Here is an 18,171-nt window from a genome sequence, read left to right as displayed (position 1 = left end):
TTACCCCTCATTTTCCCTCTACTTGAAAAATTTAATTTTGCGCCGGAAACACCATAAGAAAATCGATTCCGAACTAAAAAGAATCCTAGTGATAATGGTAAAAAAAAAAAAAAAAAAACTGGAATGCTTATTGGGATAAAAACGAATATTAGGGAAATTTTAGTTTCGGTCTTCGCTGTACTTAGATATCCAAATTAACCTTGGAGTACTGCTCTCCGATCTGGGGTGGTTCTTTTGTCCAACTGTTAGATTGGGTGGAATTGAAGGCATTTCGTCTTATTAACTCTCCTCCTTTAGTTGAAAATCTCTCTTCCCTTTCTCTTCACTGCCATGTTGCTTCATTCTATCACTTTTACAGGTACTTTAATGGGCAATGTTCAGTGGCTTTGGCATCCTGTGTACCGCGGTGACCCCCCCCCCTCCCCCTTTTTCTGTGTGGATGTCGGTCACACTTGAATAACCCATTATAGTGCATCCTTCTTTCTTCACATAGCCAAACTGTGGAATGCTCTGCCTTCTTCTGTGTTTGCATACTCTTACAATCTGTCTCAGTAAGATGTCGTCACTCACTAGCGTGTCACTGAGAAGGCGGATATGATGAGTTGCTGACACATAAATAAACTCCATCCGTTGACTCTGAGGGAATTTTAACGTTGTTTCTTTTCTCTCTGTCTACTGTACAACAATCTAACGTGAGACTGAAATAGGGGGGGTGGGGTGGCGTTTCTGTTTTTATTCTATACTTGTTCCTTTTATCCATAGCTGTGTAAGAGAGATTAGTCTACTTATCTTTTCTATATTTTTCTGTTGTATTTTATATTATTATTTCTATATTTATGTTTTCTATTTTAATATATTTTCTAAGTCTTTATTTCAGTGTGTTTGTTTGTTTCATTTCTATATTTTACCTTGCCTTACCATCCCCAAGGCAACAGTGTCACAGAAAGATAAATAAAAGCACTTGCACAGTTTGGCCATTACAAGACGAGCAACACCGTCAGCCTACGATTGTTTATTAGTCAGGTATTAACCAAGAGGGTGACATATGGGCGATAATATCCTCTGCGTGAAGGGAATAAATAGATTACAGAAAGCTTGATATTTAAGCTGTACTCGGAGGCAGGTGTTTGTGATATCCGTGTGAAGGGAATACGGCAGCATAAAGACAGTAATTCAAATTAGAGAGAAGGTGTTAGTGGTAATATCCAACATGTTAAGAGTGTTACACAGAAAAGGTGATGTTTGGGCATAGACAAGTTGTAAATAGATGGCCTGTGGTATAAAGTTTACATATCGAAGGTGTGGACACTCCCAGGCGCCTCAACAGTACAGAGGTCATAACAAAACCTGGTACTGAAATACCTACACAAGAAGAGGAATATTTTGAGTTGATTTTTTTATATAGATCAGTTTGTCCGGATTTATGTTATGTAGGGGATTTAGGCTTTCTATGTGTAACGTATAGCGTGAGGGAAGGGGGAAGTGTGGGAAGAAGTGAGTGAAGAGTTAATGAGTGTGAAGTATTACCTCCAAAATTTTAACATTATGATTACTTGGTAAATCTCATTGGAAAGTAAGCTAGATAATTTTTTTTATCTGTATTCCACAGCTGTAACATGTCGTAACGAACACTCATTCTAAAACATGTTTTTCTCACTGTTTTAATAACATTACTGATAAGTGTAAACAAGCTCTGCTGTGTGAGAAGATTCAGACAGCTCTATTAACAACACAACAGGATGAGGCATGTCACGATAAGATAAGACGATGTTTTTTTCCTTTTATATTACATTCTTCTGTTATGTGTAGTTTCTCTCTGGCAAATAACGAGATATCATGATTCTGTTTTGGGAATTTGACTTCGTGTGTGTTTGTGTAATAATAATAATAATAATAGTAATTATATATATATATATATATATATATATATATATATATATATATATATATATATATATATATATATATATATATATATATATATATATATATATATATATATATATATATATATATATACATATATATTGTAATGACCACGGTCTTACACGTCAGTTAGCGCCAAAATCAAATGATTCATATTACGCTTAAAAGCCCACAAAACATGTAACTCGGCTTTCGTTTGAGTCCTCCATCTGAGGAGTCCGTTTTCTCATCACTTCAAGACACCTCAGTCCTCCGTTATCCCATTTTCTCTGACTTACTGAAACCAACCTCTCTATAAAATGAATTTGAGTGTGAGAGAGAACACCCTTGTTTTGAGTCAACTTAGATATGTCTGTTTACAGTTGGAACATTCAAGATCCATTGTGAGTGGGGTAGAACGCTTCAACTGTCCTTATCGGTAGTAGAACGTGTCAAGTAAGTGAGTGTCGAGTTTGCCAGCTAGAGTGGCGTATTTTATGTCGTCCGTGGGGGTATCCATGAGTTTCTGATCGCGCCTGAAGTTATATCATTTTGTCGCCCCGACATCAGAGAATCTGATGTTTATAGTTTAGTTAGTGTCAGTTGTCTATTTAAGAAAGTCATTAATCTCCTGAACTATTCTGTCAACTGGTATAATCTCCAAGATCTAGCGCCTCCCCGTGAATAGCGCCTTGTTCGCCTCAAGCCTGAGCTTGCAGAATTAATGTTATCAACGTGTATATTCCACCTTTTCCTGGCAAGCTCAACCTCTGATTAGATTATATGAATAGACATAGGAAATTACCCTGATCAAGAACACCGGAGTTCATAACTAAGTATACAGTGATCCAAAATGATAGAGAAGTTTTGTTGTTGGTAAGATTGACCCTTCTGGTATGAATACGGAGGCCCAAGCTGCCCCGCGAGTGCACGTATATACCTCGACACGAGGGAGAATCACGCATTCGTGACTTCCTCAACGTCTCTCCAGGTATGTTAACGTGTGTTCCCGCCGCCTATTAATTCAGTTTAACTTAGTCAATTTTGGTGAATATCAGTGCTCATGTGTTAACATAGTGAATTCTGTGCCAATTAAGTCGAGTAACGTAGAGATTTAGATATTGTCTGAACCGTTGCCAGGCGTATGTTTTGTATAGTTGAAGTTAGACCTTTACGCATTCGTGACTTCCTCAACGTCTCTCCAGTGTGTTGAGCTGAATACTCATCGGCTAACGTGGGTCGGTAACCGGGTTGGACGATGCCGTTAATTCGACAGGATTAAACTGGGAAGTCCGTTTCCTGCAAATCAGGCGCCAGCTCCCGGAGCGTGTGTCGGTCTACAACCGACCCCTAACAGTGATCTTCATTTGTTGTAGAGACCAGCGTTACCCTGGGGCACTCCTCACAGTTACATGGGCCTAAGTATTATTGTATCTTGTTTGGGGGATAACTAGCAGAAATATAGTATCCCAGTTAAGTATTGAACCACTGAATGAGAGTTAAAAGTGCCATGTTGTTCCTTGTGAATTAACAGGAGGTATTGTATGTTGAGATAATTGTGGAGTTGTCCAGTGTGTTATGTATTCATCGGTAGTGACCATGAAATGATAATCTGAGAGTATAATGATATAACCAAGAAGTGAAGAGTTAATTTGCTACTTGGTAAGGTAAGACCTGAGGGTCCAGTGATATCTGGTGTATACCCAGTACTGAATATCATTGGCAGAGTGATAATACCACAATTGTCGATTGAAGTAATAAGTATTTGGAGGTATTTAATGAGGTAATAAGTTCTTGAAGTGTTTGATGACTTAATAAATAAATTGCAGTTCTGTTTCGTCTGAGGTGAATCTGAGAGGCATCTTATCCAATCACTGTGTTAATAAATATTGAATTAGTAATCTACGAGTATCACCACTCTATCCTTTCCCACATTGGTTCTCAGAAAATAACTAACTCACGTGCCTAAAAGCTTGTGGGGTTCAGGTTGTTTGGTTCGCACTCAGGATGGGAAGGAGAAAGGAAACTCACAATGTGCTTTCTATATACATGTTGTATTGGATGTACAATGCAGCTTGGTGCTGGGAAGGCAGCATGGTTACAAGCGTGATGTAGAGAGAGCTGGTTGGTGAGGACGCTCAGAGAAGGACAGCTTGTGGGTCGTCATGCTCGCCGACGGGAGCGAGGACCGCCAGGCAGGCGGAGGAGGAGCGAGGGCCGCCAGGCAGCGGCGGAGGTGGTGTTGCTGGCTGCGGCTGTAGGTAGAAAGAGACAGGTCACCACGAGGTCAGGTCTTAAATAGCGGGGGTAGGCGTGGCTTAGTAGTTGACCCCCGCTCCGTGATGTATGGCGGCGCTGGTTGACCTCGACTACGAGGCATACACTGGGGAATTGGTGGGGTCGGCTACTCAGCGACAAACAGCGTTTGTAGGGGACAAATCCACTACAATACTCCCCCTTCCCTCCAGGCGGTGCAGGAGACTTGATGTCTGCAGGGTTGCTTAGCACATGTGAGGCAGAATGGGCGGTGCATGCCTCATGTGAGACAACGGCGATGGCGTGGATGAGCCTGTCGCTGGATACAACTGTCTAGATACACAATATCTGTGGGAGAAGAGAGGGAGAAAAAGGGTGTGTGGAGGCGATGAATGTTGTGCTTCCCTCATGGCAGGTACAGAGTCGTCAGATGCGCCTGCTGGGGTGTGTGGGCCTGGGTCAGGAGCAGGGGCTGCGTCAGCAGAAACGGATGAGGGCTCGTGACAGCAGCTGGGTCCACGACAGCAGCAGGATGCAGGACATTAGCAGGAAGTACCTGAGGGAGAAAAGAGGGGTGTGTGGATCCGCACTCAGGAACAGAGGCCGCATCAGGGGCGGCAGGGGTTACTGCTGGGCCGGGGTCGGCGTCTGAGGCAGGACGGGTGTGCTGGGGTCGGAAGAGGAGCGACTGTCTGCTTAGAGTAGCAGAGCTGCTCTAGGGTGTCTAACCTGCGGTGTAGAGACAGTAGTTGTAGAGCCGATGAGAGCTGCTTCTGTGTGGATAAGCCAGTCTTCCATGTTGCTTGAAGACTGGGAGCGTGATCAGTTTCTCCTCCATCCTGTGTGAGTGCGAATCTCCGGGAGTCACCATTTGTGGGGTTCAGGTTGTTTGGTTCACACTCAGGATGGGATGGAGAAAGGAAACTCACAATGTGCTCTCTATATACATGTTGTATTGGATGTACAATGCAGCTTGGTGCTGGGATGGCAGCATGGTTACAAGCGTGATGTAGAGAGAGCTGGTAGGTGAGGATGCTCAGAGAAGGACAGCTTGTGGGTCGCCATGCTCGCCGGCGGGAGCGAGGACCGCCAGGCAGCGGCGACGGAGGTGGTGTTGCTGGCTGCGGCTGTAGGTAGAAAGAGGCAGGTCACCACGAGGTCAGGTCTTAAATAGCGGGGGTTGGCGTGGCTTAGTAGTTGATCCCCGCTGCGTGATGTATGGCGGCGCTGGTTGACCTCGACCACGAGGCATACACTGGGGAATTGGTGGGGTCGGCTACTCAGCGACAAACAGCGTTTGTAGGGGAGAAATCCACTACAAACTCGCTACCTAACAGTTAACTAAGATATGTTATATTCTAGAAAAATCCTGGGTGGTGGCAGGTCTACCGTTGTAAGTATAATAAGTGTGGTAATAAGAAAGACATGGTTTCCCAGGTTAATCCATGGTTTAGAATATAACTAGAACGAAATATATGGAAGAGATTATAATATATGAAAGGAAATGAAAGAAAGAACATTGACTTGGAAAATATAAGCAGAGAAGCATAAGAGTTACTTATATAAGAATATATAAGAATATAAGGTATATAGAGATAAAGAACATATAAGAATATAAGCAAGAATATTATATATAAGAATAAGTATATATGTAAAGAATTGAAGAAGGATAAGTATATAAAACAGGATACTCATTGGAAAGAATGCTACAACGAACATATAAGTATATGAATAAATAGAATACTAACAGAAAAGAACATCTGGATGGTAAATTATTAAAAAGAGAAAACTCGGCCCGTTACATCAGTACAAAAATGAGTTTGGCAGGGAGTGAACACACAAGTTATCTACAAGTTGATAAAATAATTCTTACAATGGTTGGAATGAGGCTGTTGTTATAGCAATCCGTACTTGGTCGTATGGGCTGTGTTAGGGAGTGGTGTCGAACAGCAATTCGCGGATGCCGGGGGGGATATTGGGTGATAGGAGACGGTTGTGTGAGGAATGAGTCTTGAATGAGGTCAAGGAATTCTTTTTCTTCAGCTTGTCTGATAAGACCGATCCAGTTTTTCGTCTCGTGATTAAAATCTCCCAAGATGAGAGCTCGTACTCTGGATGCTCTGTGTGAATAGGGAGTAGTGACACTTCCCCGCCCCGATGCAGTCGACCATACAGTATAGCACTCACCTACTGTCAGTTAACTTTTGTTTTGTGCTGTCAAATCACTTCAAATAGATTCGGATGATCCCATTTCACTTAGCTCGTCATTAATGGTCACTGCCAAGTGTTCTTTGACATACAATAATATACCACCACCTCTTGTAGCCTTGTCCTTTCTGAATGATTCGCTCAGCGGCTGATTCCAATGATATTTGGTTGTTCTGCGTCTGTCATATGCGCTTAATACTTCAGCCTTATTAACTAGAATTCTTTGCCCAGTTTCTAGTATTGTCCTATTTGATGGCTGTGAGCCTCGAGGTTTAGTAGAATCTCTCATGTCTCACTTGGGTGGTTGTAATATTACTTAAAATATACTGTATGTTGACATCATTAACAGGTAGTTCGCCTCTTGCCCTCCTGGAACATTAGTTCGACCTCCCCATCTTCTGATCTATAGTTGATCATTCCCACATTTTGGGTCGTTTTTAACTCTTTCAATTTGTATCTGAGCTCTCTGTCGTTTTTTTTTGTGGTCGGGAGTGATGTAGACGTGATCTACCCCGCCCATGACGGCTAACAAATCGATCAATGGCGAAGAGGATAACGTTGGTCTTTGCTACTGCAGTGATGTCCGCAATGATTGTGCCAATTTTTACAATACGGGTAATCAGGTGGGTTGGTGAGGATCCTTATAAAATGAATTGGCCGTATTGTAGACAGGGTAAAAGTATATACGTGAAAATTACATACTGTAGTATAGGCTGTCATAATAAAATAGTTTGTGCTAAATATTGTCTATTTTCTTTTAATTTATTATTAAAGAGAACGTAATATGAGAGACTTCAGTAATATTGTTTATTTCCACTTGTTTAAATGATTTCTTCTTATCTACTTTAGTCTTTCTCAATTTATGTTTTAGGTAATTTATAAGGAAACCGTTACCACCAGAAGCAATTGTTCGATTTCGTTAATTTTTGGCACAGATGTTCTGATCGTCATAGGGAGTATTTTAATTATAAGTATATTTATTTTCATTACTCTACTCAACGATCATAAATTACCTGTAGGGGGCAAGGCATGAAAAATGAGGGAAAATTCGGATGAAACACGGTAAAAATCTGATATGACACTAAAATGATGTCTCTGCGTGCTTTATACGCGAAGAAATTAATTATTTACCGAAAATACAATACTCCTCCGAATAATATGCCTTGTCTCCGCGTGCCGTCTGAGTGTTAACAACCGATCTGCTTGGTCCGAACAGTCTCACGTCCACACACACACAAAAAGTAAATTGCACCGTGACACTTAAACAGAGTTGCTTTCATATGTACCAGATATCAAAATAAGTACTTTCTGTTTAATATGGAAGAGGAGTGGCTCCCCCACCCCCCCCCCCCGGGTAGAGAGTTAGGTAAGGTTAGGTAGGCTTCCTTGTTTGATGACGTCAGGTTCTATTAGTTTCTAGTAAATGTCACTTCTTTTAAAATACTTACTATAATGATAAGAACATCTGTGAGATAAATGAACGAAATCGAACTACTACTGGTGGTAGTGGTGTTCTCATACATTACCATTTTTTACAGTCCCTCATATCATCATTGACTTTTAATACGGATCAGGTCTTTTAATCAACATTACTTTGTTTCCCAATTTTTTTTGTGCAAATTATTATTTTTTTCTAATGTCATCATTATTCTACGATAAGACAAACTTTTCGGATTCTAAAGTTACTTACAGCTACATAAATATATCATATGAGCTTAGAATTTATTATTAACAGTGAATTATTTATTTATTTTTTTACATATTTGTTAATTATTCTTTTTGCTTATTGTTAACCCATTATTTATCCTCTTCGCTATTGCTTACTAATTACATACCACTTTTTATCCACTGTGTCTACACTTTTGTTTTTACCCACCTCAATATTGTTACACTTTATTTTCCTTGTTTTTATTCATCCTAAATTGCTATCCACCTTTATTATCGTTTTCTTACTCCATTCATCCGCAGCCAAACCTTCTTCGTTCACAATTATTCCCAAATCGTTTTTTTTCTTTTTTTCGTATTCTTGTAGTTCCTTTAATCGTTTCCTATACTGTCCATGAATATTATTTTTGTTCTTTATTTATCCCCTTCGTCTCTCCCTCTTTATTATTTTTCTATTCATCATTTATTTCTCTATTTCTTTATTTTTATTCATTTTTTCTTTGCGTTTTGTATTATTAATTTTTATACATCGTATTTTTTGGACTTCTTGGTGGTTGGTTTTATCGTCTTTTGCTTCGACTAATTTCTCCTATCTCTCTCTCTCTCTCTCTCTCTCTCTCTCTCGTTCTATTCGGAGTAACACAGAGACAAACATAAGGGTGACCCACTGGCGTAGTTTCACTCAAGGGTCATTTCCCAATTCTCTACCGAACGTAATGAGCCGTAAGACCCCTTTTCCTGGGAGTGAATGACACACTGCGGTCTAGTATTATGTGCGTGTGTTTGTCTGTAAGTCCACACACACTAAACTTTTCCTGCCATTCTTACTTCCGTACAAGCTATAGGCTGTCACGGATGGGTAGAAGGTATACAGGGTGACTTTTGTGTCGGTAAATTCTAAAAAAAAATATATATGTGTATTGAAAAAATATATCGTTCGGCTTGTTTTGCTATTTCACTCTAACGCAGAGATGTCACTAGCATATCCACGTCACCAATACGACTACAAGTATCCTGTATACCATCATGGGTGTAAATTACTACGTTAATTAACTAGGTATTGCTATTACGTTCATCAGAAATAATTACTCACCAAGACCCATCACCAGGTACCACTAGTACCATTACTAGATACCTCATACCATCACCAGATATTTCGTTATTCTTACCACCTTCACCACCACCATCATCATCATCATCATCATCATCATCATCATCATCATCATCATCATCAGGTGCATGATTCACCAAAACAGACACATGGTGCCGTACCTCATCTCACCTGGCAGCATCACCAGCCACACCCTCACTCACCGTTACAGTCACGCTAACGTCACCAAGAACCGTCACTAAGCATTACTTATCTTGATGTGGTCGAGTGAGTGCACCTTACAGAGCTTACTACCTAAAGTAAGTGAAAGTGACGGCCCATGCGAGGCACTCCTGACCAGAGAGACGGGATACTCTCTCTCTCTCTCTCTCTCATATGGGAAGGAAGGAGGGGAGATTGAGGTACAAATTTGCCTGATCTCTGTAGTTCAGTCACAAAAGGTGCTATCACTGTTTACTGCCACATAGGACAGAGGTTCATACACAATAGGAGATAATAGATTAGGTCATATTCGTTAGTGTCACAATATAATTAAGGGCTAATCACTGTAGCAAATTTGGGATAAACTGTTAAAATATCTTCAACTCTTTCTGATTCAATGTAGTAGTTACATAGTTCATAATACAGTAAGCCTTGTACCCTGTAGTTTGACGTCTTTGTTAGTGTTCTGTTTTTAATACTGTATAATATGCAAGAGTATGCTTTAAACGTTTATCACAAATTTTACATGCTGAGTGTTCCGCTATGGGTACAGCCTTATAACTTGCTAGATGTGCCTATGATCCTTGCCTTAATTCTGACTACGACCACATCACATTGTCTGGATCTGTCCTTTTGTTGGCCATACCAGTACCTCTTGTAACATTTTTTTTGTGTTTGCTGATGATACAACTGTCAGGACTTTGTGCATTTTTCATTACTTCTAGATCAGAGCTCATGATTTTGACTTGTATGTTTCTAAGCACAGCATTAGATACGTCAAAGTCACGGTCTATTTAGGAGGAGGGGCTATAGGGTCGGGGAAGAAGGATCAAAGAAGGGGGGAGGCAGAAGTATGAGGAGATGAAGGGAGAGGGAGAGGAAAGAGATAATAATGGCTAAGGAGATAGATGTATGAGAAAATGTAGAGGTGGAGAAGAGGGTAGAAACTATTGGTAAGGAAGAGGATGAGGCGGAAAGGAAGGGAGATGAGAGGGGGTGTGAGGGTATTATTCTTACCAATGTAATATTTCACAAACCCAAAACAACACAGTTAGTTAGGTATAACCAAAGTAACGAGACCAAGACAGTGTTAGAGCCTCCTCCTACAGCAGACCCAGGTAGTGAGTATGAGGGGAGGGGTGTGGGGGGGGGGGAGACTCGGTAGCTGACACGGCAATATGATCAAGACTCATCACCACCAGATGTCTTGTGGTCGTTTTAGAGAATTGTGTATCTTCCCGCTGCTGTCATGGTCGATATTCTCATAAAATTCAAAATTTACTGAAAGATTACCCAAACAAAAACAAAATCATGTAAAAGAGACTATTTTTTTTTATTCACCGCCATGAGTACTAAAGGGGGATATAGTGTTTTCCACATCCGTCTGTCTTTACGTACGTCACACAGGCGGTTTCTGATACATAACCACATAACGAAATTTTTAGATCAAGTACGAATTCTTGTATACAGTTTTATGTTTATGATTTCTAGGTTGAGTTTGATAATCAGAATCCACTTACAGTAACTCTTCGCTTTCTGTCCCACGTCATCTTCCTCCGGTATCAGTGTTGGTGTCCAAGTTATTTTTTACAAACTTCCCAAACCCTGAATGGTGTTTTGACTGTTTATTTAAGTTGGAAAAAAAAATGCTTGAAATGTTTGATAAATTCTAAGCAAACGGTGAATAAGGAAAACTGCTGTCACAAGATGCTTCAGTGCGTCACACCCTCGTCACACACCAGCTGAGGAAGGGTGTGACGTGCTAATGCTCTTACCTAAAGTTATCTTCACATTGTAGTAAATTTTTCCACTATATGCGTAATACGTTTCCTGTACTAAAAGTTCCCTTGTATAAAGTGTAATATTTACTAATATATCAAATTTCGTTATAAAATATCATTGTCGAACTGGACAATTGCTTATTTGTAGCGGTATGTGAATAAAATATTTAACATAAAGGGCGCAAAGTTATCCACACGAGAGTTACAAGACAAAGATGGTTTACTGGGTCTAGTTGTGAGCGAGAGCCAGCCAGTCAGTCTCTCCGTCGCTGCAAACATCAATAAAGTCGTCATCACACACTCGTCATATTGTGAGGAGGTAAACGTCAGCCAATAACCACCGTCCTCACTAACTCTCCTGTTATTATATTTACTGTAGTGATGCTTGACTGTGGTTATTCACGAGCTGGGGGAGAGTGGAGGGAATTGGGGTTAGTATTTAATTACAGGAAACTGTATTTGTGTCAAGGTGGCTATTGTTGAGAATATACCACGGCCACGATCGATAATTAAATTTTTTATTTCTTTAAAAACAGAAGACACGGTTCCAAATCAACATTTATCTGAATATTAAATTGTAGGAATAATTTTACTTAACCATTTATCAATACTGTATTTATTATATTTAAAATATTTATTTCTTATTCAGTTCAGGATAGAATATAACACCATGAACTTAAATAAGATTAATTACCATCGGATCACCACAATTTATTTACACAGAAGCGGGCCTGTTTTGTGTTATGTTGTGTTGTATGTGTGTGTATTGTATTGCAGTAGCCAACCAGAGAAGCACTACCGTCAAGAAGTGTCTCCGAGATGCCTTGATCACTACGAGCCAACAGTGAGGTATATACTGAGAGAAATATTATGTTTTATTCTTTATTAATATCGAAAAGAGAAACAAAAACAGTACATATAACAAATGACGTATACACAAAACTTATATAACCAACATGTAAATAATAATCTGTTGATAGGACTGTGTGAGGAGTGTTAGATGGTGGGTAGCAGTGAGGAAATAGGGGGGGGGGATGGGTGGCAGTGAAGTAGGGGGGGTGCAGTGAAACAGGTTAGGGCGCGTCAGGTGGTGTGGAGGCAGGAGGTTTTGGTGCCGAAGACATTGTCGACAGTTCAGCCACTTGTCTCCTAATCCTCCGTTGATCCTCACCCGTCACCCACCACTCCCTCATTCATGTTATGACACACACACACACACACTTCAATGTCCACGCAGTCACGATGGCTCTCACATGCGCGATACACCTTAACTGTACAGCTTACTCATGTGCATTCTCACTTACTTTCCCTTTCTCACCCACATCCTTGTGCATACACTATCACACACGCACATTAGTATATACACTGTCACACACACACACACTCAACATATTAGGAGTTAACTGCATCATTCTCTCTTATGGTGACGTAGACACGACGTAGACGCTTCACCAGTAACTCGGATCATACAGAAGGGCTTCACCGAGGGCGTCGGGCTCCTGCTGGTGGTGAAGGTGCTTAAGGTAAAGAACTGTAGGTCTCTGTCTCCCAGTCAAAGCCACCGGGTGCTGAATATTACCGGTCTGCTTAGGGATGACCTGTAGGCCTAACATGGCTCCATTCATGAGGTTACCGGGGAGCTGAAGGTCCCCAAAATATGGATGTGATTGTTACTGGGTGTTGAAGTTCCCGGTATCCTCATAAGTGAGCAGCTGAAGGCTCCCGGTATTCTAGTAAGTGGGTGTGGTCTCTACTCATAGCTACCGGTGTGTTGACTCCACCCGGTACTCTCCTGAGTGTGGTCAGTACTGGGGGCCTTCGGTGTCCTGACAGGTGAGTTGGTCCCTATGCGTAGCCGCCGCTACTGTGTCCCAGGCCACCACCGCCCTCGTAGGTGACCTTGGCGACGTAGCCATCGTCGCCCTCCACTGTGTAGGTAACCACTTGGGTGCGGCCGTCGGGCAGCAGGACGCGGTACTCCCCTGAGGAACTGGTGCCGTCCCGCTGTTCCGCGTGGCCGTACTGGTTCCCGGACTCCGCGTCGTTGGCGTCGTAGGAGAATGTGTATATTGCCTGTAGAGGAACAGACATGGGCCATGGTAAGGTAAGAGGGGACAAATATGGCAGAGATTGGAGCAGGTAACTTGCAAGAGGGTGGATCAGTATTAATACGTTTTTGACAGGTTATGTCTGCGGTAGAACTTAATGTGTTTCATCTCCTTGTAGTTAATCGTTGTTGATATCACGCTGTAACACCGTAGACAAATCTGGTGGCTTGAGTGAGAAGGCAAAAAGGTGAATTGTGTTAATATACGTGATAACGCAATTAAGTGTCTTTATACAGTACTTGTTAGATGGCAGACAAATTTAATTTATCCGATAGATGGTGTAAGGGATGACAGTACTCTTAGAAAAGACAGGCAGCCGTGGGAATAGTCTTAGTATGCTATAATCAAAACACCTGCCTGTCCTCTAACATAATTTGTAAATGGTTTTTAATTTAAAGTGAAGCAATATCAAGGGTTCTTTTTTTTTTAATTAGAGGATGATTAGTCTCTACGTCATGTTTCACTTCTCATTCTATGTTTCAAAAGGCACAACACCTCGTACTGTAAAGAGAGAGAGAGAGAGAGAGAGAGAGAGAGAGAGAGAGAGAGAGAGAGAGAGAGACTTACGGGTCCTGCGTTGTCGCCGCCAGTGTTGTCGTAGATGGGTCCAGCCCAGACCGCAGCAACAGCCGCCACCAGCACCACCACACCCACCTGCCACACACAAGAGACATGGTCAGTCAGTGTTTGATAAAACTATCGCAGTAGTGACACCGCCTAATTAACTAACTATTCAGATAAACAAACCAACAAATTAGACTATGCTACTACTTGGGCAACCTTATTGTTCTTTAAAAATTATTAGGAAGTTCCTCAAACATTTAGCGGTGTGTTCAATGGCGTAGTTATCAGATTCAAGGGACCAATTGTATGTCAGCTCGAAATATACTGACGTAATTATTTTTCTTTCTACTTCAAGGAGTAGTTTAGACACTGACAAATTATTATACATCTTTAGATAAGTTAGCACAACTTCTCTTGTCACCCACCTTGAAGAACGCCATTGTTGTTGATGGTGAAGACGTGAGTGACGGCTATAGCTCAGCTGGTCCCTTATATACCTCCACCCACGCCTCCTTACAGCCACGCCCACATCACCACTTCCATTGTGTGTGTGTGTGTGTGTGTTTAGGAGACAATTACTCCACACCGTAACGCTTGGATGAGCACCACACAAGAAGGTGTCATTACTTTCGAGTTAGTTCGACTGCATAACGAGGCAGCCAAGTGCCAACGCCGAAAAGACGCTGCCGCCGCCCCTCCCGCACTAGATGCAACCCCCCATATATGCAGTTTCTATGATCGACTCTGCCGATCCCGTATCGGCCTCTTTAGTCACCTCAAAACTCACCAAAGAAGGTGACATCTTTAATAACTCATATCATTGTATCATAGCTGGATGATAGTCATACTCGATTCCGAGTGACAGCAAAGTAGTGGTAAATATTTTGCTGTACATAAAAAAGTCCTAAGTCAAGCTAAACACCATCAATATATGTAGCTGCATCACCTCTCGCTCAGTAAACGCCCTAGACAACAGAGCAAATTGTTCTTAAGGCTACAAGATAAGACAAATTGACAGACAGACAATCAAACAAGAAAGGGCGGGGGCGCCGATGGTAGAACGGTACCACTCTTGCCTCTCAAGCGAGATGTCACGGGTTCGATTCCCGGGCTGGTGGAAAAGTTGTTTGGACATACTTCCTAGCCCCCATTAGTCCCTGTTCACCTAGCAGTAATGTAGGTTCCTGTTGTAAATCGAAAGTTGCGAATTCGTATTCAGGGAAAGTTGTTGGAACTTCCAATAACTTGATGACATAAAACCCTTGACTCTTCAGGCTTCTACGCCCTTAACTCATGAGACATAAAGGCAAGCATGAACTCCGCATGCTTCCCAGTTGGGCACTGTAAACGCTTCTGCGCTTCACCTTACACAGGATGTAGGGGTGTGCCCTCCCCCCTCAAAAAAAAAAATAATAATAATAATAAAGATTAATTGTGGCGTTGCGACATAATTGGGCCACTCTGGTAATCTCTTCACACTCACCTGAAATTCCTAAGCTCGAGTGATTTACAACCAGACAAAAATTCTTCACCGCTCGTCTTTCTGATCTCGCGTGACATTCCTCCAATTTCCTTTCACACTTACCGACATCCACCTCCATTACGCCTGGAGCAGCAGGGATTGAAGGGAGTGGTGATGTGGGCGTGGCTCTTGGGGTGGAGGTATATAAGGTGCCAGCTGAGCTATAGTCGTCACTCACGTCTTCACCATCAACACAATAACAATGGCGGTGTTCTTCAAGGTGGGTGACAAGAGACGTTATGTTGAATATCATGTTAGGTAAAAAGAGAGAGCAGCTTAGAGACGCATCACAAAGGGTATAAAATTCGGCCTGGGTGTCTATCAATTCGTACTAGTAGATAGATCAGTAAGAGCAGCGCTGTGTTGGTAGATAATTTGTTTGTTTGAAAAGTTAATGAGTAGATTAGTTAGTCAGGTGGTGCACAACGGCGATAGTTTCATGACACTGACCCCTCCTCTGTGTGTGTGGCAGGTGGGTGTGGTGGTGCTGGCGGCGGCTGTTGCTGCGGTCTGGGCTGGACCCATCTACAACGACGCTGGCGGCGACAACGCAGGACCCGTAAGTCTCTCTCTCTCTCCTACAGTACGAGGTGTTGTGCCTCTAAGACATCCACAGAGAAGTGAATGATGACCTAATGCAATCCTTCTCCTCCATGAACTATAATGGTCCTTGCAACTTCTTCACGTTGTTATTAGACCAGTAATATAATACCTGCCCGAAGAGTCAGATGATCTGATTACTGTATCACAGTAGTTATATTCCCACGGTTGTCCGTGAAGAGACTTAGAACTTTCGATGATAATTTTACTTACTTACCTTTCCGCGACTTTCTGTCCGTCACTCCTTCACACCATCCATTGGGAAATTGGAGCTTTCTCTGCCCTCTCAATGGTGTTGCCACCTTTTCTGCCCTTTGACACACACTTTTCCGCCTTCTCAGTGGTACATGCACATTCACAGTGGACTCACTGAGTACTATCATCAATGTCTGCATCCAAAGAGACAACACACTTGTACAGATCATCAGGGTGATGGTCCGCCCTTCAACACCCTAGCGCTTATACTTACGGACGAAAAACTAAAATTTTTACACTTCTCAAGCCTTACCACGGCCCATGTCTGCTCCTCTACAGGCAATATACACATTCTCCTACGACGCCAACGACGCGGAGTCCGGGAACCAGTACGGCCACGCGGAACAGCGGGATGGCACCAGTTCCTCAGGGGAGTACCGCGTCCTGCTGCCCGACGGCCGCACCCAAGTGGTCACTTACACCGTGGAGGGCGACGATGGCTACGTCGCCAAGGTCACCTACGAGGGCGGTGGTGGCCTGGGACACAGTAGCGGCGGCTACGCATAGGGACCAACTCACCTGTCAGGACACCGGAGGCCCCCAGTACTGACCACACTCAGGAGAGTACCGGGTGGAGTCAACACACCGGTAGCTATGAGTAGAGACCATACCCACTTACTAGAATACCTGGAGCCTTCAGCTGCTCACTTGTGAGGATACCGGGAACTTCAACACCCAGTAACAATCACATCCATATTTTGGGGACCTTCAGCTCCCCGGTAACCTCATGAATGGAGCCATGTTAAGCCTACAGGTCATCCCTAAGCAGACCGGTAATATTCAGCACCCGGTGGCTTGGATTGGGAGCCAGAGACCAGCAGGAGCCAGACGCCCGTGATGAAGCCCTGATGACCTGTACTGAGGAAGACTTTCCACACACCGAGAATCTAAAACTACTGTATGATCCGAGTTACTGGTGAAGCGTCTACGTCGTGTCTACGTCACCATAAGAGAGAATGATGTAGTTAACCTCTAGTATGTTGAGTGTGTGTGACAGTGTATATACTAGCATGCATGTGTGATAGTGTATGTAAGAGGATGTGGGTGAGAAAGGGAAAGTAAGTGAGAATGCACATGAGTAAGCTGTACAGTTGAAGTATTTCGTGCATGAAAGAATCAGCCATCGTAACTGTGTGTGTGTGTGTGTGTGTGTGTGTGTGTGTGTACATTGAAGTGTATGTGAGAGAGACACGGACCTTCTCTACATCTCATTGGTTTCATAATATACAAGTTGATAAAATAATACTTATACATTGTAACTACTGTATAATGACGTCTTGAAAGTTTTATCATTATTCCTATTATGTTACAGATATTTGTTGTTTATTTGACCCTTTTTTTTTATCTTACGTATGATGTGTGAATTATTGTATTTTTCCTCTGGTACAAATAAAAATATAATGAAATAAAATAATGATCTCAGTACCTGTATTATGGAGTGACGTCAGAGGTTCATTATTGGTACCATGTTCTTTTTGGATTTTGTGTGGGTGGGGTGTGTGTGGGTAGGAATGGATGTGTGAGTAAGGGTGGGTGTGTGGGTAGGGGTGGGTGTGTGTGGGTAAGGATGGGTGTTAGTGTGTGGGTATAAGTGGGACTGGGTAGGAGTGGGACTGAACAGGAACAGGAGTGGGTGTGGGTGGGTGGATGGGATATACAAATATTGAAATACAAGAAGGTAATAAGATTCGTTCAATAATTCAGTATCCACAATAAAATTTAAAGTTGAATTATTGCCATAAATATGATCATTAACCCATTACTCTCATTTTTTTTCAATTGTCGTAAAACAACCGAACTATCTTTTCATTGGTACGCTAGGTTAGAGAAATTAATTGGCGATCATGGCCGTGGTATATTCTCAACAATGGCCACCTTGCCAGTATCCCCCTTGACACACAAATACATTTTTCTGTAATTAAATACTAATCCCAATTCCCTCCACTCTCCCCCAGCTCGTGAATAACCACAGTCAAGCATCACTACAGTATATAT

General features: G+C 42.2%; 2 protein-coding genes across 2 annotated transcripts; one reads left to right on the top strand and one right to left on the bottom strand.

Annotated features, from left to right (window-relative positions):
* Nucleotides 1–11,997: 11,997 nt before the first annotated feature.
* Nucleotides 11,998–14,258, bottom strand: LOC121874986 (pro-resilin-like). Its single transcript, XM_042379336.1, has 3 exons — nt 14,225–14,258; nt 13,803–13,889; nt 11,998–13,200 (listed from the first exon to the last, which is right to left on the bottom strand). Exons 1-3 carry the CDS (start codon nt 14,237–14,239, stop codon nt 12,973–12,975), a joined length of 330 nt encoding a protein of 109 aa, XP_042235270.1. The 5' UTR covers nt 14,240–14,258; the 3' UTR covers nt 11,998–12,972.
* Nucleotides 14,259–15,504: 1,246 nt separating this feature from the next.
* On the top strand, nt 15,505–17,655 carry LOC121874985 (pro-resilin-like). The gene is made up of 3 exons (XM_042379335.1): nt 15,505–15,541; nt 15,794–15,880; nt 16,456–17,655. The coding sequence occupies exons 1-3, from the start codon at nt 15,524–15,526 to the stop codon at nt 16,681–16,683; spliced, it is 333 nt and encodes a 110-aa protein (XP_042235269.1). The 5' UTR covers nt 15,505–15,523; the 3' UTR covers nt 16,684–17,655.
* Nucleotides 17,656–18,171: the final 516 nt, after the last annotated feature.

The sequence above is a fragment of the Homarus americanus genome, unplaced genomic scaffold, assembly GCF_018991925.1.
Source record: "Homarus americanus isolate GMGI-L3 unplaced genomic scaffold, GMGI_Hamer_2.0 scaffold13381, whole genome shotgun sequence".
In the NCBI taxonomy this organism is placed as follows: domain Eukaryota; kingdom Metazoa; phylum Arthropoda; class Malacostraca; order Decapoda; family Nephropidae; genus Homarus; species Homarus americanus.
The sequence above is the reverse complement of the archived record's forward strand: the minus strand, read 5'-3'. Positions and strand labels throughout refer to the sequence as shown.

What these genes read in the sequence shown, in the direction of transcription:
- LOC121874986 (XM_042379336.1), bottom strand. An exon ending in GCGGCGACAACGCAGGACCC is followed by an intron (nt 13,201 to 13,802) that starts GTAAGTCTCTCT and finishes GTTCCTCTACAG; the next exon opens with GCAATATACACATTCTCCTA.
- LOC121874985 (XM_042379335.1), top strand. An exon ending in GCGGCGACAACGCAGGACCC is followed by an intron (nt 15,881 to 16,455) that starts GTAAGTCTCTCT and finishes GCTCCTCTACAG; the next exon opens with GCAATATACACATTCTCCTA.